Source organism: Aulonocara sp. 'chitande type north' Nkhata Bay, linkage group LG10 (assembly GCF_057382095.1).
Source record: "Aulonocara sp. 'chitande type north' Nkhata Bay isolate Kocher_YH1m ecotype deep benthic linkage group LG10, A_spYH_male_GT1.1, whole genome shotgun sequence".
Classification (NCBI taxonomy): domain Eukaryota; kingdom Metazoa; phylum Chordata; class Actinopteri; order Cichliformes; family Cichlidae; genus Aulonocara; species Aulonocara sp. 'chitande type north' Nkhata Bay.
The window spans coordinates 23995173-24018486 of record NC_141353.1 but is presented as its reverse complement, the minus strand read 5'-3'; the positions used below and the strand labels follow the sequence as shown (position 1 = coordinate 24018486).

Here is a 23314-nt window from a genome sequence, read left to right as displayed (position 1 = left end):
TTCCAAGCATAAAGGAAATCAATGCCATTAGCCGTCTTTCCTTTTTGCAGCTAACTTTACTTTCCTTAGTAGTGAATGTGAGACGTTCTGGGCCGGACATGAGGTGGTTAATTTCCTGTCCTTTTAGCTGAGCACAAATATATCCTTTGTGCATCAGCCAGTGGAACATATCTGTGTGTGTTTGACAGTATGAGTGCTTTGGTCCGTGCCTTTGTCCATGAATTATTGCATGTTTTTTTGTGTCCATTTGCTTGCATGCACATTTCAGCATGTGCTCCCAACTGGATATGAGCCTTTTTTTAATGTATTGGAAGCTATTCTTAGAGTGACCTTCCAAAAGCCATGCCGTGCAGTGCAGTGCTGTTGTCTGTGTGCGTCCGCCTGTGTGATTTAGGTTGAGTGGAGAAAGCCCAGGGACACATCAGTGGCCTTCTCCAGCTTACAGAGCTCCTCAGTTTGAAGATGATTCTTTGATGGGGCAAATCTGGAGGCATTGTGGTCGAGAGGAAGTGACTTAGAAAGAGGAAGCAGTCAGCAATGAAAATGCATGAAAACACACATGCACAAGAACACATATATACATTCATATACAGACAGTTGCTTTAAAGTGATAAGGGTTTCCGCTAATAGCATGACAAAGAAAATCAGTCTTGCATCTTTAGCCCTGTAGCTCTGTAAAAGGCATTCAACATCGATTCCTCAGGCACCCACAACTTGACAACTCGAAAATACAGGTTCACCGAAACAGATCCGAACTGTAAAATATTTTATGCTAAATTTGTTGTTTTCCCACGTCATCTGGACTTTTTTCTCCACCCTTCTCTCCATATTACATTTGAGTCATCTTACATACAGAACCCCCAAAAGGTTTTTTTTTTTAGAAGTTATTAATATTTTAGTTCTGTGTCAGGGGTAAATCACATTCAACAGGGTTTTATTTTTAAATATAGATAAAATTATTTTTTAAATATATTTTAAAGAAACATGACAAAGATGTGAAGATGTTGCATTGATGTCTTGCTATTCCAGATCAGGCAAGGTTATTCTTATGTCACATATAGGTTCAACTGCAGAAATTCAAGGCAATGTAAAGATGAAAAATGACCAAGTTTCATAGAAGCTTGTACAGTTGAGACAAGAATGCCTGTCACTGCCTGCCAGGGTTAATTAAAGAAAACATGGAATGAGACAAAAGGCAACAAAACTAACTAAATTGGGACTTTGAATCCCTGATCAAATAACACACAATATGATCCAGAATGCTGCATGAAATTATTTCACTTTATTTTACTTTCTAGTGGATAAGTTGGTGATGAAAAGCAAATCAGCATCATATATATATATATATATATATATATATATATATATATATATATATATATATATGGCCTCAGTCAGCAAGTGGCTGCTGGAGGATGGTGGCAGTTGGTGTGAAAATGGGTTGCCAAAGCAACAGTCACATAAGTCAGTGAAGTGACAACAGTTTGCTAGGAAAGATGTGTGTTCCTCGACAGGTTGGCAAGTAGTTGCTGGTTTGTAGGTGAAATTGATTGGAAAGAAGTGTAGAGTGCTGCTCCGATAATCTCATTGTGATTGCTTTGGTCACTACCAGATAGCAGCAGTCACCCACAGTTCGCATGCAAGATACCTACTTGTCTGCAAACATTTGCCAACTCCTCATTGAGCAGCTTTGAACTTGCAAAAATACAACACAAACCAGAACCTGATAACATGTGGTCACTGGCCAGTCTAGAGCGTGTGTGACTGAAGGCTTAGAGGTTTATAGTTTCTAAAGGGTTAAGAAGCACTGAAACAATCTATTATCCATGCTGTGACTCTGTTGCAGTACTAACGACTCTCCCTAATCCTCTCCTACCCCACCCCCTCTCACTGTGAGTTCTCCCTCTTGCTTCTGGTTGATGGGTGTGATGGGCAGGAGTGGGAGTGAAAATGCTCTGACTCAGCCAGAATTCTCCTTTTGTGAAGTCAAATACGAGTTCAGACTCCCCCCATCCCCTCCCCCATGCTCCATATACACATTCCATACACCTGCCCCATACACTAACAGTATTCATATTTACGAGTGTTGGCTCTATAGAGTCCCTCCGCCTCCAGCCCTTCTCCCTTGTGCACAAAGAGATGATTTTTATTTTGGACCTGGCGTATTCCTGTGTCCTACTTTGTATGCATCCTCCCCTCCCCCTCTGTTTATCGCTCTCTTTCTTTCTGCCTTTCTCAGTCAACAGTCTAATAAGCCAGTAATTAACACCTGGAAAAAAAGATGAAAAAACAGGGAATGGGGATAGGCCATAGGAGAAGAGATTGCGTTGAGAAAATAAGACTCTTGTTTCCCTCCTCATTGATCACCTGCATGTAAAAGGCTGCCTGTGGGGACATGAAAGGAACGCAGATTTAGAAAAATAGATTTTTCTGTTTTTAAATCTGTCTGAGATTTTATATTGTCAGTCCAATCTGTGTTAGATATTTGTTATTTTGTGGTGGACAGACCATACAGAACACAGGGAGAAGAACTGAAGACAGTGAGTGATAGTAGCTGGCAGACAGAATAATGTTATCAAAGGCAGCACATTGCTTCGTCTATGCAGCCTGACAAAGTCTTAACATCTTAACATTAATACTTGAGTGTCACTGCCCTCTCACATTTTTAACTGCGTCTAGTGATGCCAAACGATGCTACAACACTAGTGTTATTCATTATTTTTTCTATTTAAAAGATTGAGCCAATACCAAAAGAAAACTATTAGTATAAATTATTATGAAGAGCAAAAAAAAAAGTCCATTGTAAGAGAAGATGTAGCATAGATAATGGATTAAGCATTAAACACAATACTTTCACCTTTGGAGCATTAATCTCAACATTCATGCACCGTTATTGTGCTCATTTTTCTTATGTGGTGGATGGAGAGACTGGGGGGTAGAATGCACATGCATGTGTACATGTGCGTGTGCACACACAAATGGATGTGCATGCAGGCACCCTTCCAGTTTGTCTCTCAGAGAGTGCTTTTATGGGAAAAAGGGCTATATATTTCTACCTTCTACAGTTTTAAGGCCAGGGCAATACAAAGTGATATTTTTAATCGATCGTTATGTGTAATGTAGTGGTATGGATGGCCAGAAACTTGCTTTAAATTTCATGTCCTGGGTCATCACAAAGAATTGTGGAGAAGGAGGGATTTTTAGCTATTTTGCAGCTATTACTAAATCCTAAATGTAAAAATGCAAATGAACTTCTGGGATCTCTTCTTGTGACCCGGTTTAGATGGATGCAGATGGTCTGGAGGCTAAAAGCAGCTCAAAGCAGTTCTGCTCTGTGGAGCAATTGTTCCTAGGGCAAGCCCCTCATTGCTCAATAAACTGTTATAAAGTTTCGTGCCAGAGCCCTAGTTATTCTTCCCAGTCAGCTTATTAGCCTTGGGTAATAATCTGCAACTTAGTGTTTCAAAGTAATTAGCCACAAGGCTAGATTTTTTGTGAAATACTCAGTGTCTGGCCAGTTAATATACACCATAAGAGGATAAAACTTACAGTTGCCATTAAACAGAGTAAGCAGACTCCCATGAATAATAATCATAGTGACACCGCATGGCACCTCACCCAAACTCTAAGCACCCACTTAACAGTTTTTTTTTCTGTTACTGTATCAAAACTCTTTAGTATCAATATGTCATATGTGGCATAAGATATTACAATACACATCCTTGGAAGGAGCATGTTATGCTAATAAGGCTAATACACACAAGCAGACCTATTACTGGTAAGGTTAACATAGGTTGCAGTGAAATTAAATCTCAAGTCACCCCAGCTTGGACTCTGTTTACAAAGAGGATTAACCTTCCTTTACATGAATATTTTAGCTTCAGTGAAACTATCCAAGAGGCGCAATGTACATGCAAGATAACTGGAATAATGTGCAAATCTAAGCACCCGGAGCACATTTGCCAAATAGATATATTCCAATAAAAATGCTGTTTTTAAGAAAGTTTTTTCATGCAAGATTTTTAGATTGTTAAGGTATTTAAGACAGCACCACTTAGACTGAGTATACATAAGCATAAATTAGTGTTATAGTTTTGGGCAATAAAGTTCATAAGCCAGATATAATTAATAATACTGAAAGCTTAAAACCAGTTATCTAAAGCTCTTATCTGTAATAGCCCAAAGCTATTGGCAGTACAATGAGCACTGATTGTCTTGTCTCACAGAGTATTTCTCTGAGCTTATCCATCCAATATACATTTAAACATCCATATACTGTGGACCAGTATATTGTGCCATTATATCTGAAAATTCCTGCTATATATATATATATATATATATATATATATATATATATACATACATTTTATTTAATTTTTAATTTTCAGGCAGTCGATGATCCTTTAAACCTGACACTGCGATAACATAATATCTAGTAAATGCTGATTAACTGCTCTCAGTGTTTTCAGTCCAAAACTCAAGTAAATAACTGAATCCCTACTTGGACAAAAGCAAGGGGTTAGAATCTGCTCTGATCAGTGAGTCTGTTAAGAAATAAGGAAATTACAATTTCCAAATTTGTCAGTGTCATTTTATGTTCTGATATTTTAAAGCAAGTCTTAAATCTATTGCTGGCATTTCTAAAAGGGATCGGGAGGTACCTATAGATTTTTCTTCAGTTGAATATTTGATGACAAAATCTTAATGCTCTGATGTTTTTACACTTGATTGTTTCTTACTTATGCAAATATATGCTCTGCCACCATGTCCTTGAATTTTAGATTTAGCCGGAAAGCTTTCAGACACTCAGACATAAAAATAGTTTAGCTGCTGTTAATTATTTAAATTGAACAACTTGTTATTTTTGCTGTGTGTGTATATGTGTATGTGTGTGTGTGTGTACCAAAGCAAAACATAAAAGCTAAATCATAAATATGCGCTTTACTATATTACTGAGAACAGTTGCAAATATTCTCCGCTTTTTTTTCTTTCTGACTACATGTCTAGAAGTATCAAGTCAACAGTTCATTCGTGTGTGTTTTTAGACTTTACTTTCCTTTTTAAAATACAAATATGAAGCTAAACTGATTAGCTCCCCTTACTTACGGCTTCTGAAAAAGTCCTCTGTGATTATTAGCCGTGCTATCTCTGTTCTTGTCACCTTTTACCAGACGACTTGTTTATTTTGAATTGTAGTCAAACTGTTTTTTTTTGAAGAAGCACAAATAAGTCTTTCCACTAGTGTCGTGACTGTTGAGTGCGAATAAGTCCTGTCACCCAGCCAAAAGTGATTAAAACAGAAAATGAGACTCGGGGTGGTGGTGGTGGTGGGGGGGAAGCGATGCATTAAACACTGGAATAAAACGAGTGAGAGTTTGAACTTCAAGCTTATGTAATGAGTGTGAATCGCATCTCTACTCAGTGTGTGAATAAGAAATAATGAAGCCATTTTTAGACAAGGTAAGCTGGGAAACTGATAAAATGAGGGGAGACCAAGAAATAAGTGAGGAATGTCTTGTCCTTGTTTTTAATTATGTGATATGACAGAAATAAACTCACACGTTTTAGATGCCTTAAAGATTCTTTAGAGAAATACAATATTTTACGGGGTTTGAAAAAGGATGAAACATGAACAAGATGTTCTTCATAGCCTCAGATGAAATACTTTCTACACAAAAATGTGCAGCCCACACTGGAATACCAAATTGGCATGATAGGCAGCTGTCCCTTGACCTGCTGTGGCGATTTGATTAATTATAAATGTGTTTCGTACGAGCCACTGAAGCATAAATGAAAATGTAAAATTAAAACTGCGATAATGTAGCCTCTACATTTTCAGCTTAAGGCCTCATTTTAAATAGGGCCCTTGGGTAAATACCTTGAAAATCCTTGCTTAGTGTTTTAAGTTTTATTAATTTGTGTTACCTTTCCCTTTTCTTTTTCTTTTTTTTGCTAAACTGGCCAAATAATTATATGAAAAATAGGTTCGCCAGCTTCTGACTACCTGTCATAAATCCTACAAACAGTCTTGCTCTCAATAATTTGAGAGCTATTAGTGTGTCTGGGAGAGGGATAATCATCTGTCCCTGTCACAGTAAACACAATGTTAACAACAAGGCAATCAAACTGTGTAGACTCCTGCCTGGTGTTTAATCATGCTGCTGTGTTGCCGCAGTTACTCACCATGACAATGCGGTGCTTTTTTTAATCCTTTTTTTTTTCTTCTTTTTTTCTTTTCTTTTCCTGTGACATCATCTTGCCGCCCACTGTCGGGGAAGAATAGCTTCTGTAGGCTATGGAGGCAAAATGCAAAGGGATTGCAACTAGTTAATCACTTCTACATAACCTGTAGTCATGTCAGCGAAAGTGCTGCGTTAACATTGCCTGTTCGTCTTGTTGACCCTGGCAACCAGCTGTGGCTTTACGCTGGTCATTAACAAAACTCCTTTCTTTCTCACAAACGGACAATAGCATCTGCTGTCACCTCCGATATACATGACCCTTGACAGGAGAAGAGCTCAGTAAGACAGCCTGTCAGCAGCTCTGCAGTGTGTCTGGTTTGTCTGCTTTCACTGGATGGCCAGCATGTGCCTCAGGTCCTCCCTGCCCATCCATATCTACACCAATTTAAAGCCTGGCTGCCAGCAGAATGATATTCTCATATGACATTCTTTTTCCCCTAAGGTCAGCAATCCAGAATTAAAATGTTTCATTCTTTTGACCTACTGGGGCTATTTTATAATATTGTATGGTCACACTGATTGTGTATACTCGTGTATCAAACACATAACGATAGAGCAAATGTGTGTTTATAATAAAATGTATCTACTGTTACACCACAGTAGAAGGTTCATACTGGAAGACTGATCCTCTTTTTGTTTCTTGTGTGCGTCTAATTGTATCTAGTGTGTTGTCTCTGCGGCTTTTAACAATAAAGCAACACTCTTTTCTGATGAATGATCGTGCCTGCCGAGTTTTTATTGCTTTTTGTAGATTGCATCAGCTCGAAGTAAATCACTTTTGCCAAGAAAACGTGTGATCCTAATAAAAATAGGTGAAAACATATCTTAATGTAAACAATAGTTTTGAGCTTTTTGCTGCATGGTTGATTTTTTTTTTTCCCCACGCAGCTGTCATCACCATTCATCATTCCTAAATTATAAACAGAAAAGGTTGGGCTGAATTGATAGTGGTGCAATTATGCAATAAGACTGGAAGGGTTGGCACGAATGTCAGTGAAAGAGTGGCAAAGAAAGGAGAAAGTGAGATTTGTGTGTTACTGGAGAAGTTAGAACATGACGTTGAACGCAATGATGAAGATGAATCAAAGACTTAGTGTATCACTGAACATGTGGATATTATTAGATGCACATGGAAAGTTGTGAGATCTAATAAATAGTATCACACCTGTATTATTATCGGTAGCATTAGCAGCGTTAGAAAGGGAACGCTTTCTAGAGACACTGTGAAGATAGAAAAAACCTCATGTGTTTGAGTTAAAATTAGTTTGAGCACCTCAGTTAGAGGGAGAGTGGACATAGATGTTTAGATGATTGACATTCCAGCTCCAGCGCAGTAGAATATAACCTCATGTACACACACACACACACACAAACACTGAGCTATATCAGAGAGTACACAAGTGGACAAGTATACAAAAACTGAGATATGCAGGAATGCTGGCAAAACCAAACTTTTGTTCTTCCAACAGCAACAAATGTAAAAAGGTACAAATATCAGAAATAATTGAACTTAAAGCATTAGTCTGGTTCTCCTTTGTTGATTTTTTTAAATGCTCCTACAAGATTTTCAAAAATCTCCATGCTGTGATACTAATTCAATTACTGTTGGATTAGATGCTCATTTGTAATTACAAACGTAAACAACATAGACAGTGTAAAAGATGGTCTTAGCTGTTGTAATGTCACCCACGGATTTCTGGTATTTAAGCATTGAGGTGAACATTTAGGAATGCAACATGTGACACCGCACACTCATTGGCTGCTGATGTGTGATTAGCCGTTAGCCAATGAGCGTGTGGATTCATACCACAGATAATTCTTCACACCACTGAATGACACTTTATGGGGGATCAAGTTTAAAATTCTCACACTATTATTCCCACTTTGATTCTCTGTCACAATGGGTTGAAAATATTTCTGTAACACTGATTTTGCATATATTTAATACAAGCATCACCTCTGTGTTTGCAATGTTCGGGACAAGGCTTACAAAGCGCTGCACAACAATATACCTGAGTGTTGTGACTTTAAATCTGAGGGACTAAATTTACTTACAGTTAAAGTACGTTGTGGCGTGATGAACTTAAACTAGCCAGGGAGCTGGAAGCCATTTTGTTTTGAGTGGACTAGAGACATGATTAACAAACTGCTGCAATACTACAGGGCTGTAATGGCAGACGTTCTGATACTAACACATCGCGCTGCCAGAATAAAGGGCATCGGTCGATAACACCTCCTCAGAGTGTCTTTTTGGCAAGTGCTGCGGCCTGTAATGAAACCAGCAAACAGATGAAGAGAAGCATGGAGCAGAAGGGTCTTACACCAACCGACCTCACCCCTGTGGTGGAAACTCCATTATTGTTATGAGTCTGGGAAAATCTGAAGGAGGCTTTGTGCTGCTGACAAAGCTGAAATAAGCGTATAAACTGGAGGCTTCTCAGCTGTCAAGGGTCTCGGTTTTGGGCCCCTGCTAATGTAATATTAATAAAAACAAAACACTGAGCCGCCTGACCCCTGAGAGCAGCCTTTGTGTCTCTCCTGTAATCTTACAAATCCAGTCAGTGCACTATAATATCTCGTGCACCTGCCTGCATCGATAGAAAACACACATGGCGATATGAACAGTTATAGTTGTGCTGCTGGGGTTATTACACAGTGCTTATTTGATGACGCCATCGATGGCCAGGTGAATGAAAGGGGTGTGTGCTGGAATACATCACGAAGATTTGGCCCTTGTGCAGTTGCTATGAGGTCTGTGGCGATATACAGCCTGCGCATGGCCGCAGACATAATAAACACTGACAGCCTCCTCGCTTTCTCTCTCTGTCTCTCATTAATGGAAAAATACACAGATGTTGGCTGTTTTCCACTGCAGTATGTGTTGTGTGCCCTTTGTCATGAGAGAAATTATTAGCCAGCTGTTCATTCCCCAGCTGCATAGGCTATGGTGTGCCATGGGTGCTTAAACACACACACGCGCACGGAGATATATCAGAGAGTATATTCCTGCCCCACAGGTTACAAGCCATAGCGAGAGGCCAGGGGAGGTTCTTGACACAGTTAATTGTGTGATGTTAATCAATTAGCAGACATCTTGACTGAGCTGGAGGCCAGCAGTGAACTGTCATTAGACTCCCAGAAACAGACAGGTGCATTGGTAGACAGCAAAAAAAAAAATGGACAGTAGCTATTGGCAAGTAAAGCTGTGTTGTAAAGCTGAGGCAACGTGTGTGTTTGTGCGTGTTCCAACATGACTGTCTTTCTATTTAGATGATCATGATCAATTCAACCTCATTACAGGATGTTAGATTCACATTTGAAAAGTGTGTGTGTGAACATTTGTGCATTTGCGAGTCCTCGCATGTTTGGCACGCATGCTTAGCATGCATTTTAAACAGGCAGGCTAGATCATCCATATTGTCGGGGTCAGGTCTTTCTGGGCTCAGCTAACCTCAACCTTTTAACACCCAACATCTGCTTGAGTCAGCTAGCCAGCCCAGGGATGGCTCATCATCAGCTGGACGGTGGTGTTCATGTTCCGGCTAAATACTGGCAGGAGACAAGCGTTTGTGTTTGTGCATCCAAGCAAGTCCAGCTTCAGCTCTCTGAATCGCTCTGTTCCATTTTAGATCTCAGGTTGCCTTGGGCAGACATGCAGTCAAGACTGTGGTTACACAACATTAAGTATTGAAGACCTAACAGTTTGTCTAATCTATGCTTGGTGTTTCTGTTTTGACAGCATTCTTTGAGCTGCCTTCTTCATAAGCAGACAGTGTGAAATTGCTTAACTCGCACTGGTCCTACAGTACTTCTGTATGGACTGTGAATCAGTTCTTGATACTAATCACGCTTCTCAGTTCTGCATATTTTACACTACATGATAACATAAATAACGCACACAGTAAACTGTATGCTTCGTGTGTTATCTTCCTGATGCCTTGTTATACATTTCCATGCTCTCACTCTTTTTACCCTCTTCTTGTATTGTATGTCTGTCCAGGAGACTATGTGGTGCTGACTGTGTACTTTGATCTGAGCAGGAGAATGGGTTACTTTACAATCCAAACGTACATCCCATGCACACTTATTGTTGTCCTCTCCTGGGTCTCATTTTGGATCAACAAGGATGCAGTGCCTGCCAGGACATCATTAGGTAAGGAAAAAAAACATGATGTCATTGCTGCCTCTGACTGTTTAAAGCAAAAGTATGCAAGTTCATCAGCAAAGAAAAATGAATATGAATTAAATGTTTTTGCTTTTTTTGTTCTTTTATAGATATGTCTCCTTTGTGTAAAAATCACAAGGCTTTATCAGAATTGCTTTAATTCTTTTTTTTTTCAATCAGTCCACTTAACCCTGACACAATCTTTGCTTTAATTACTCCCCCTGGTAAAACACATCTGACTTCTGTGGTGATTAGGCAGCACACTCATATTGTAAAACAGTCTGCTCAAGCTTCCCATTTCTTGTTGTTCTTTTCATTTTGTCTTCTCTTTTCACATACGCTGTTTCCAGTCAGGGGCAACACATCTGCTTAGGAATCTAGTGCATCTTGATTAGAAGAGCCTGTCCTAGCACATATGTTTGCACGCATGCCTTAATGAGGCATTAATTATGCAATGCAGAAAGGAAGATGCAGAGATGCCTCGTCAGCACAATAATAATGCAGGTGGCTTCCTCACAGAATGCAAAGAGGCACCCTGCATGTACCAAGGGGAGGGGGAAAAAGGAGAATTTCAAGAGAATTTTTCAGGTTTTGAACTTGCCCTAATGGACATTCTCAAAGGTTTTCTTGTGATGGAGTAAGAAAAAATATTCTTTTGTCAGCTTTTTTTAGACCCTCGAGGCTCCAAAACCTGACCTGAAGTCCATGTGGTGTGATTATTAGTATTAGAAGGAGTAACTTTATGTAAAATAATCCCTTCTGGCCAAAAATCCCCTTTCCACCTTCCTACCATCACTGCTTTGTCTGTCATTAATCTTTCTAAAAATAGGTTGTTTTCTTGTTTTTCAGCCTCTGGAGTCCAGACGTGATTTGCAGTTGCAGTAATAACACAGTTAATTCCCTGCTAAAATTATACCAAGAGTGAAATGTCTTAATTTCCTTTTTAAAACATGATGCAGAAGGTGCGTGGAGCCTGGTGGCTAGGAAGCAGATTAATTCAGATGACATAATTCATAATCCTTCAATGCCATCCAGAAATATATCAATTCACTCACAGTACTACAGTGTTAATCTTGGCGCAGACTGATATCCTTCAGGCCACATTAAATTTAGACATAAATCATCTTCTTTATATACGAAGCGAGTCCCCTAACACGTATGGTCTATTTAAAAGGGAGGAAGAAGGCGGGCTTGTTAGTTGCTTTTTTGTTGGTGTTTGGGGATTGTGATGGTGTTGTTGGTAATCTGCTGTGTATGTGTACTTACAAACACATTTCCTCGTCATGTGCCATCACTCTGCCTCCATCTACATCATCATTAGAGCCCAACAGAGTGAGTAAAAGGGTTAGCAGATGGTGGATATAGCAATGCAGTATGTCACTGTTGTGGTCAATTGCAGTTGAAATGTCAACCAGTAAGTAGCTATGTGGATCAAGGCAACAGTAAAACAGCTGCTCGCTATTCCCACATGGCTATTCCAGTGTTAAGAGCTAACAAATCAAAAGACACTTTTTTTTTGCCTTTTATACTGATACAATATACAGTGCATAGACATCATGCATATGAAGAGAACATTTTTAAACATATAATAGGAACTTGGGATGTGCAAATTATACATAGCAAGAATAATCGAACTTGTAATCTGTCATTATTTAAAACTGGTCTGATTGTTTTCCTTTTTCCTGTTATTTTATTACCAGGCATTACCACAGTGCTGACCATGACCACATTGAGTACTATTGCCAGGAAATCTCTTCCAAAAGTTTCCTATGTGACAGCCATGGACCTCTTTGTGTCTGTCTGCTTCATTTTCGTCTTCGCCGCACTTATAGAGTACGGCACACTGCACTACTTTGTCAGCAACAGAAAGCCGAGTGCCAAAAAGGACAAGAAGAAGAAGAATCCGGTGGGTGTCTTTCCAAAACTAAACTGAACTTTTTTTTTTCATTTTTAATCATTAGGAGTTTCTCAACTATGGATCTTCGAATTAACAATGAGACCACAAATAACGTTTTAAAATTAAGTGTTTACTATTTCTGTGATGTGTATTTTAAATTATTAGTTAGATAAATGGTCAGATTATCACTTCACATGTTTTTTCCCCTCCCCCACTCTGTTACAGTACTGGAATAAGGTGCAAAAAAGCTCTACAGTGCTTAGAATTCCTAAGACAGTATTTTCCCAATGGCCGCCACCCCAAATTACTCAATGAGTAATGCAAGCAGGTCAAATCTTTCATAATCCTCTACACATCTGCTACAGTTGTAATTTAGATCCAGGTCACATGACAGTTGAGTTGCCTCATACTTTACAAGTCTTAAGCTCCCAAGAGATCATGCCAGCTCAGTTTAAGGACCATGATCTCTGACCTAATATTTTGGAGGATGTTTATGGTATATAGCAAAACTAGCAATTTTTCTCTAATCATTTAAAGTTGATTTGTGTAAGAGGAACAATTTTTAATTAAAAAAATGTTTAAATATACCTCTGGTGGTATTTACTTTATGGCAAGACAAAGTTCCAGCCATTTTTTGGGGGGGAAGGATAATAATTGTTTTAACAAGGCTTTTCAGTGAAAGATATTAGAGCTTAAATCAAGTACACCACCATGTGTTGATGAGAATCATTCAAATGAAAAGTGGTGAAAATTGAGGTGATTTAGCTGTAGGCTCTGTAACTAAGGTTTTGCATATAGTCAGAATGTCTTGCGGGTGAATAAAGGAATAATGAAGTGGAAGGTGTAGTGCTAGTTTGCTATTTCAGAGGGGAAGACCAAGTCAAGCAAAGAGAGGCTTTCTTTTTTTCTTCCATTTTAGTATTTCATTACTATTTGCTGTTTCAGCTACATGTGATATGACCCTTTGAAGAATTTGAAATATTCTCAGGAATTACAATTAAATAAACTACGTATAGTGACACCGACTACAAAGCTAGTGAAGTACTGTGTAATTAAAAACTTGAAGATACGATGAAGTCACAGTCGCAAGGAGTTTGTAAAGCTTGAATTAAAGTGGATGTAATGTTTTCCTAAGGAAGTGCTGGCCTAAGAAGCATGTAAAATACATGTATCCTACCATACATCTCCCCCTGTGTCCGTTCATAATATGTATGTCTCCTTGCAATATATATCCTCTCTTTCCATTTTGAGTTAAATAGTGCAGTATGTGTAATTATCACACATTTTCTTTGTGTTTCTCTTTATTTTTTATGGTTATTTTCTTAATTCTCTGTTTACATGTATTCTCTGTTTTTGTTCTGTTTTGTTTTGTCCTGTTGTGTTACTCTCTTTCAATTCCACATATTCTTTTTCTCCTGTTGGGACAAAAGCTCCTCCGGCTCTTTTCCTCAAAGGTATATTGCCTGTGTCTGACTGCATGTGTCTGCTGCATTTTGGCTCTCTGAGCCCCCAGTACCTCACTGCTTTTTTCTGTCTGTTCTAAAGCTGATACACCTCTCTATATTCCCTCTTTATCTACCTGCATTCTTACTGTACTCCTCCTCATTTACTAAATAGGTATCACAGATAGCATTAAAAAGGGCGCTCTGCAGTGCACAGTGCGGAGGCAGCCAGCCAGACATACTTGCAGTGTTTAAAATTCAAATAAGCATCCCACACATCCCATGTCAGGAAGAATGTAATATTCCAGGCTCAGTGTGGACTTAATTCTGGCTCCCTCTGTCCTGTTTCACTCTTTGTTGTTGTTGTTACCACAGCGAACTAGCAGCTGCTACAATAGCTTCCTCTTCTTTCCCTTCTTCTGCCAGTTAATCTATACCTGTGTGTTTGTTGGGCTTCTCAACCTGACGCTTCCTATAGAGTCAGCAGAGCCTTAACAGACTGAAATAGACAACCCATGCAGTGTGCTAGGTCTAAATTAAATTGGAAACCATTTAAAGGATTAACACACAGTGAGACAAACACCTAACAAGCGTCCAGGGTAGGCGAAAGCAAGCAAAGATTTAAATTTAGCTTAAACCACAAACTGCTGATACTTTTCTAGACTAAATAATTTAAAGTAAGATTAGTTAGATTTCCAGGAATCTAAATGTGTTGTTAAAAATCACCACTTGCAATGTGGAAACACTACTACAAATTATCAGCTTAAGCTAGATAAGCAGTATTAATCCTGAGTGTTTCTGAATCTTTTGTCTTCTCAGAGCGGTTGTCTCCTTTCAGTCGGTTAAAGCTGCAAATGCCACTGTGTTGGTTCTTTGTTTTTATTTCTTTATATCTTTTGCTAACACCGACTCAGCATTGCCCAGCTTGACCAGGCCATGCGGCGGGATGCTGTTAATGCTCCTTCTGCTTGAGCTTCCACTGCGCTTTCTTCAGTGCAACCAATCCCCCTTTGAGAATGGAGCCATAACCTGCTCTGCTAATCCCGTCATTAACTTCACATATGGTCCGTTAAGAGGACAAAATGCTGAAACTAACCTGTGCGTCATTTTGTTGTGGTTATGTATCCTTTTCAAAGGGTCAGCAGATTTTTGCACTAGTGCTGGGCAATTTCAGTTTCAGGGAATGAACATTATTTTGAGCTGTATTTTAAGCTTGTTTATGGTTGCATGCTTACAGCAGATAATGAGGTGTATTAAACTAAAACTGCATTTATATTATTCTTTTTTCTTTTGCAGTAAACATGCCTTTTCTATATACTATATTGAAAAGGAACAAAAGCAATAATGAGGCAGATGAAAACAAAAAGCATTCGCCGTTTTGAGATGGTTGTTAACTCATTAAAAGTGTTTATATTCTCACAAAACAGAATATGAATTTGTGTTGTAAACTATAATTGGAGTGTAAGTGCAGTCACTTATAGACTACACTGGCACTCCAAATATGGAGTGCAAAATTATAGATTATCGTCCCTGTTAGCTATCTATAGTCTCTCCATAATGGAGACAATATCTGAGAAATAATCTAAATCTTTAGTTTTTACAGTGGGAGAGCATACGAAATTCTTGGAGTACACTTAACTAACAGACTCCTTTTAAAGCATGAGGCTGACACCCTAGTTTATCAGCAAGGTCAAGGAAACTTTTGTCAAAGGGAAGAAAAGCATTTAATCTGCCAAGCAGCAAGACTTCCAATTTGTGCAAAGGTGACATGGCATTTGAAGATAAAGGCTAATGAAAATGGTCTATTTGAATACTAATTGTCTCTCTTTAGAATGACAGGACCAACAAGTGACTGATGTCACTGTCCTATTTTAGAAACCTTAACAAATGAAAGCCGTGTGCCCTGCAGTGGTGAGCACAGATTGAAAAGAGGGTTTATTTTAACCCATCTAGTTACAGAAAGAGTAGGTTGGAAAAATACTGAGCTTTGTGCTGCATAATTGCCAGCACATGCTTTCTCTTAGCTACATGATGCATCATAAGCCAGTTACAACATATCTCTTAAATGAATTTTCAGAAAAACATCCATTCTGTTCCAAAATCACTGAGTGTTAAAAAGATCTTTAAAATGTCACAGAACAAAATATGAATAATCATCTGCTTTCGTTGACATTTTGTAGGATTATTTAATGTAATGTTTTGAATGCAGAGCATCACAATAAGAAATGGAGGGCCCATTGCCCAGCACTAGCTTTGTATAGCTGGCAAGTAAAGCAGTATGGACCACTGTACTAAAATTTAACTGATTGCTTCAGCTGCCTATTACACCCTAGCCCAAAGGTGTAATTTGCATCATGGGTTCCATGGGGATAGACCCTTTGTCATTTTAAGCCTCACTAATTACAACTACAGGTGGTAGTTATAGGTCTATTTGTATTTCTTGATGCTAAAAGGGTCCATTGGCAAGTTAAAGGTGCAAATTACATTCTGCTGACTAATGACTGAAAATGAAGAAGAAGACAAAAAATGGTAGCTCAAATGAGGTCCCTTGTTATGTCAGTGAAGTCTTCATTAGAGCTTTCTCAGGTTCTGGTGGCTAATTGCGTCATTTTGTCCTGTTAAATGCAGACACCCACGGTGGACATCCGTCCGCGCTCGGCCACTGCCATTCAGATGAATAACGCCACGCACATGCAGGAGCGAGACGAGGAGTACGGCTATGAATGTCTGGATGGAAAGGACTGCACTAGCTTCTTCTGTTGTTTCGAGGACTGTCGCTCCGGAGCCTGGCGGCACGGCAGGTTGCACATTCGCATCGCCAAGATAGACTCTTATGCACGCATCTTTTTCCCCACTGCATTTGCTCTCTTCAACCTGGTCTACTGGGTCTCCTATCTCTATCTCTAGGCGCAGGTGTGTATCCAGCCTTATCATACAGTCCATTACATTCTACATATGCTCTGCGCCAACGAGTGACTTTATGGAGGAGGGGACCCACTGAAATACCCAGAGATTTGATTATAGCATTTCTTCTATTTCTTTTGTTTTAATCCAATTAAATCTTGTTTATTTTATCAAAGAACTCTGACAGACATTGCAAATGTTGTAGCATTACATTTAACTGGTGTGAAAAGGTTTATAGATGTGTTGAGGAACTATGGATTGTGTAAGAGATCAAACAAAGTTTTGTTTCATTTTCACCACTTTATTTTTGAATTAGAAATTTGAAAGATACGTCTCAATGGGGGGTTTACCAGTTGTTTTATTAGATAAAAGATCATTTTGCAAGAACCAATTAGTAATTCAATAACAGCAGTTTGGATCATGTCAGATCAAGTATTCATCAGAAAAAGTCAATAGGTTTCAGAGGACAATTAAAAAGAAGATCAGAGTGCTTTGCAGAAATCAAAGTGATATCGATGTGTTTTTATAAATGATTATTACTAAATCAAAACAAAAAGAGTGTGACCAGTTTATGGTGAGTAATAATACATAACATCTTTTGCATTGACTGTACTTTTAATTATGTTCATACTTCTTTGTTCACTTACTAAAAAACAAAATCCGAAGCACTTTAACAGAGCTGTTAGACACTGACATGAGAATATTACTTTTTTTTTTTTTCAAATTTATTTGTTTAGTGTGGTCAAAGTGTGGTGATGCTGTTTATGGACTTCTACTGTACAGACACTGTATATATTTTACTATTGCATAGTGGTTTACATTTATTGCATGCACCTTTCGGGCCAAAAAGCAACTTATTTTATGGTCTTCTACTGTTGGCTATGGAAAATAAGAAAACAAGCACTAATAATCATTCAGGATACTCTTCTTTTTTTATGAAAATTCAGAAAGTGACACAGTGAAAATGTTAAGTTGAGGAATCCCTCACGATTACAGGTGGGAGGATCATCCCAGGGCAGAAAACTGGTTTAGTCAATTACCTTGCAGCCACTAGCTTACACTTCATCCCTTTCTCCGGTTGCTGTAAAAGTGCATATTTGCAACATGACACCATGCTATTGTGTTTTTAGTTATGGAAGTTTGTCAGAGTGGTAACTGCAGCAGGATATTCAGAGCCTGAGTTTTACTTTTGAGGATACTTCAACTAATCTACAGACAGCTGTAGGGCATTGTGCAATCTTTGCAGTTAAAGGTTCATTCTCTTTGTTATTCTGCAAAGATTACAAGAAGAAAACGAGGCTTTTATTCAAGCGTAAGAACAGATGTAACCTTTTTTTTTTTTATCAAGCATTTCATTTCCTGTGTCTTTGAGAAGAATCACATTGAGAATGTATCTCATTCGTAGTGGGAAGAGATATTCAAAAGGCTGAGAAGAAGTCTGGTATTGTTTCAGTATTTATTTTTTTTCTTCCATTAATCAAATGTCTGAATGTATAGAGAGCAGAAAATAAATGAAACATTTCTGAACTGTAAATGCTATGTATGATACAGTACAATCCACTTTACAGATCCCTTACAGCAGGCACCAGTATGCAACTAATGGAGAGCTCACTGATTGTGTACATAAATTATGAATAAAAAACTGGTCAAGCCCTTGGGATATTTTGTAAAGGGTATATATTTTGTCATTTCAACATTGCTATTATATCAACGTAAAGTATATCACACCTATTATATTATGGTTTTACCAACCATGTAGAATATTTGGGGGAATTGGGGTATTTATTTATTTATCCATTGCTGGCATTTATTTATTTCTTGAAAGAAAATGCATTTTATGCTCATATAGCCCCTGAAAAGAAACGCAGAGTGCTGTCATTTATATCAAAGATACATTTTTGTTTAGTGTGTCAATGGAGCTTGAGCTTATTTATCTTGTGTTTTGTTGTGATCAGTGTACACTACTCTCACAAAAGCCTGTCAATCTGTTATATTTGTTAAATTAGTGGCTTGCGGCATTACCTGTTGTGCATCTTCTGAGTAGTAGACTTTATTTAATGAAAAATATATATATAAATATACAAAAACAGTTCCCAAGCCACCAGAAGAAGAACATTTGCTTGTCTAAATGACTATTAATTGCGTTCACTTTTCCAGCCATCTCATTGGTTTGCTTTGGTCTTGACATCTGAAATAAATAAAGCATCTCTGGTTATACAAATATATGTATTTACCAGATAATGTCATATTTCTTACAGTTCTTTCCCTTTTGTATTAAATGGTTGTCCTGTTGTGTTACAAAGCTACCACCCAGTAGTCTGAATCTGTCTTCAGTGTATACATATGCTATTTCTCACATCTTTAGGGTTTCCAAGTGTGTCAGTAGCAATGTAAACTGGTCCTCATCAGTGTTTGTTTAAAGAAGTGTAATGGAGTGACTACATCTTATAAAGTGCCAAACTGACACACACTGAATAGAGAATATCTAACTTTAATATCATCATATACTACTTTGTAAAAGAAAAGACATGATAAAAGATGAGGGTTTTCTTTAAAAAAAAAAATACAAATGCTGCCCTGCGGGATGGATTAGCAGGTGCCCTGGATTTCTTTTTTTTTTTTAGTTCAAATTTGACATGATGCAGAACCAAAATCATCAGCTATGCTCGAATGAACATGAAACTAATAAAAACGATCAAGGTAAAATGGAAATTACTTGACTGTGTGACGTACCTTATTAATGCCGATGAGAGCGTGTGCTGAGGTTAAAAATATATATATTATGAAATATTTTTCTTTCCATAATAGATGCTTGTTGATTGATTTCTGTTGTTTGTGTGTGCTCTACAGAAAATGTAGAGATAGAAAATTGTGTGGGAGGTACTCAAGTGTGTTTATTCTCAGTAGCGTGCATGCTGAACATGTTTGAGGTTTAAAAGGGACGTTTCAAAGAATTGGGACTCGCTCATCTGCAGGTGAATCCTTAATCCTTTGCTTGCATTGACATGGACACTTAACACTGTACTTCTTTTTGATGTGATTTTATTTCTTTTGGGACCCACAAATGAGACATATATGTGAACAGCACATGTTGATATTTTCTAATGTGTGTATTTTGTCAAACTGCAGAAAAGAAAATAAGCGCTGGAATCACAGAGCCCAGTAAAAGGTATTCTAAGGCTAAACACATTTCACACGATTCTCCATACATACAGTATAATAGTTGTCTCTCATCTATGTAAATTTGGTTATTGTATAAAATGGGCACTGATCAATTCTGTTAGGATCTGCATAATAAATTATATATGTGAAGATAAAAGTCCTTTTCATAAGAAAATTGCACATAGCTGTGGAATTTTACAATAAAATGGTCGCATTTATCAGTGTGTACAGGTTCATTTATTATTATTATCATTATTATTATTATTATCATTAATGCTGTTGTTGTTGTTATTATTGTGGGGTGTACAGTGGTCAGTGTGTTCCCCTGCCCCTGCTTGAATACTCTGCCTTCCTCACACAGTTTATATATTGGGGTTAATTATCCTGTAATAACAACAGAATTATTGAAGTAATCACTGAGCATCTGGATCATTCTTATCCAGTTTTTAAAAATTATTGTTACATTTCAGTCATCTCACATGGGTTTTTTCCACCAAGAATGGAGCCCTTGCTTTTGTAATTCTCTGACTGTACCAGCACTTTCAGTTACTGCCATCACCATTCACCTCTTGCAAGTATTTGGCAGTATCGTTTTCTCAGCTGTTCTCTAACAGCTTTTTGTGCTTAGGGAAATTTTGCACTTTCCTTTACACCTCGCATAAAGATGCTGCCATTGTTTCTTGGAAGCTTGCCTTTTAGTAAACAATCTTACCTTGTCTCTTTCTCGTGCTCTCTTTAATGCGCACACATGCAGTTTTAAAAGTGCTCTTGCAGAACACAAGGTTCATGTTTTTATGCATTTTGTGCCAAAACAGTAGAAACAGTGACACACTATCAGGTCGTGTATTGTTTATGCATTAAAAAAAACCAATTTCTACAGAGGCACTCATTGTTTGCAGTTCCATGCTTGGGTTGCATGTTTAATTTGCCCAAGTCCAGCTGAACCATGCTCGGGAGAACATTTTTCATGTGGGGCAGGGCAAGGTTCACATCACTGGGCCCAGCAACATCAAGCAGCACTCAATGGCAAAATAAGCAGTATTTTGCAGGGTTGCTTACTGCAAGTTACAATCAAGGCCAACAATATTGGACAATCACACCATTGTTGTAATTTTGACTCTGCATACCATGTAAGTGGATTTTAGTGGATGTGACTGAAGTAGAGCTTTAAGTTTTACATGAACTGTTTGGGAATTACAAGAGCTTTATTTATTAATTTTCAGAGGCTCAAAGGTAAGTCAAGATTTGACAAAAAAAAAGCAGTGTTGTGGCCAGGTGAAGCAGATGTAAGATCTGGAGTTGATTCCAAATTGTATTTGTCAGCTATTTGCTGTAACTCTCAACACGGGCTCTAAAGAGATATTGATTCAATTATCATTAAAGTGATAAAACAAAAAGAAACCCATGAGAGCAACCAGAACAACTTGGATAGTGGCCAAAATCAATAATCTGACATATTTTTAAAAAGAAGGAAAGCACCTGTCAGCTCAACAAAACTCAAGTCTGGGAAATCACAGAAGTTAAAATGATCATTGAAAAAATAATTTTCTTGGCTAACAAAACCTGTAGCCAAGTCTTATCATTGCCAGGTTATTAAAACGTAAATTACTCAAAAGTATTAAAAACAATCTGTATCTGTAAAATTATGTCACTTATATATTATATTATTATATTGATATTGATATTTGTATGACCACTAAAGCAAGTTCTGTCATCTTCAACAATGCTGTGGTGGCAATATAAGGGCAATATATTACAACAGTCCTGAAACTTAGACACCAGTTTGTTTTTTTTCCCACTCAGTTGTAAAAAACAAACAAACAAAAAACATTAACCTCCTAGGACCTGGCATCCACATTTGTGGACATCACATTTTGGGTTATTTAGACCAAAATACAAAATTTTGCACTACAAGGACCTGATATCCACTTACGAGGACATAATACTGCCACTGCTCTATCGAAATTTTAAACGAATGTCCTCATATGCGGCTCTCATTTTTCTTAGAAACAAAAATCAGGTTAAAAAAAAAAATCTGGTAATTCTTCGTTTTTACATTCATCGGGTCCCAATCAGCCCAAATATCAAAGAGAAATTAAAAATGCATGCTGTGGAAGAGTTCAGGTCTTAGGAGGTTAAACACTGTAATTTTTATTTCAACTGTGAATCTGTAAATTGCTCAGAAAAAAAAGGTTCACAACATATTTATCTCATCCATTGTGGACACATATTAACATATTTAATAATGGTCTATCCTCTACATCAAATGGCTGAACGAGATACTTCAAGTCAGTTGCATGGATAAGCATCCAGGCAAATTGTTATAATTCTAACAAAGGAGGTGGCTGATGCTTTAAGTTAAAAAAACAACTAAGGGCATTTTGTATTAACATGCTTCATGTAAGCCTTACATAACCCCAACAGAAGCTTATTTTTTTTATTTAATGTGTCATTTTTTTCTTTTCTTTTTTTTTTACATAGTAGCACAGTGTGGTTTAGTCCAGTGTCTCTTCCTTCCAGGAAAGTGCACTTGAAACAGAGCAGCAGTTGGCTGCTGGGCCTCTGTGTTGGCACCTCTCTCTCTGGGCAGGGTGGCAGCTGCAAAGGACAGCAAGTGAATCCCTCTGATTATTACACAACCGTCTGCAATGTACCACAGCACCGTGCCATCATAGCTAGCCCTTTCATCAACTGAGGTACAAGCGCTTCAGTCAGTGCAGAGAAGGGAGTACAGGGAGTCCTGTATTAATAATGCAGCCTGCACATGGTTCACTTTTTAGGACTTCACCTCAGTGCTTTGATCCCTGTAAGATATCCAAAATATTAATATTTTGGCACAGATCTATGGGGTTTTTTTTAATGGAATTTTTTTTTTTTTAAAAGGAGTTAGATTGTCTACTGATGGGTACCAAAAACTAGAAAATAAAGTAGTAAGTGTTTTCTGTAAAATTTTTAATAATCACATAATAATATATATATTTTTATTTGTTATTTAACCTAAGATATATATTTCTTCAGGTGAAAATGTATGTTGTTTATGTAAAATTTAAAATATAAAGTTCATTATTGCTTTCCAAAAAACACTGTTTCCATTAGCCACAATACCACTTTTCTCTATCTGAAAAGTCAAAGTGCTCTACACAACTTGCACCCGTGCACTTTTTTATCTATGCTGTTTCCAAGTGCTTACTTAGTACTCATTCATCATCATCATCATCATCATCGTCGTTTATTTGTATAGCACTTTAAGAACACACCAGGCAGACCAAAGTGCTGAACAACACAGATCAAAACAACAACCAAATTAAAAATACCATAAAATTCATACTCCGGTGGATGCATCGGAGAGCAACATGGAGTTAGCATCTAGCCCAAGAATATTTGGCATGCAGATTGGAGCAGACTGTGATTAAACTACCAACCTTCCGGTTAGTAGGTGACCTGCTCTATCACCTGAGCTACAGCCACCCCAATGACATATGACAAGGACCTACAGACACCC

The 23314-nt window shown here is 37.9% G+C and overlaps 1 protein-coding gene across 2 annotated transcripts in view; it reads left to right on the top strand.

Moving 5' to 3' along the window:
- gabrg2 (gamma-aminobutyric acid type A receptor subunit gamma2) overlaps positions 1 to 20030 on the top strand; it is a 47007-nt gene extending 26977 nt beyond the window's left edge. The window contains exons 7-10 of one of the 2 annotated variants that reach the window (XM_086309216.1): positions 10243 to 10395; positions 12108 to 12313; positions 13735 to 13758; positions 16375 to 20030. In XM_086309216.1, coding sequence (XP_086165342.1) covers positions 10243 to 10395; positions 12108 to 12313; positions 13735 to 13758; positions 16375 to 16653 — 662 coding nt within the window. In that variant the 3' untranslated portion in view covers positions 16654 to 20030. The remainder of the gene's footprint in view (positions 1 to 10242; positions 10396 to 12107; positions 12314 to 13734; positions 13759 to 16374) is intronic. The other variant, XM_086309217.1, reaches the window with a different exon arrangement.
- Positions 20031 to 23314: the final 3284 nt, after the last annotated feature.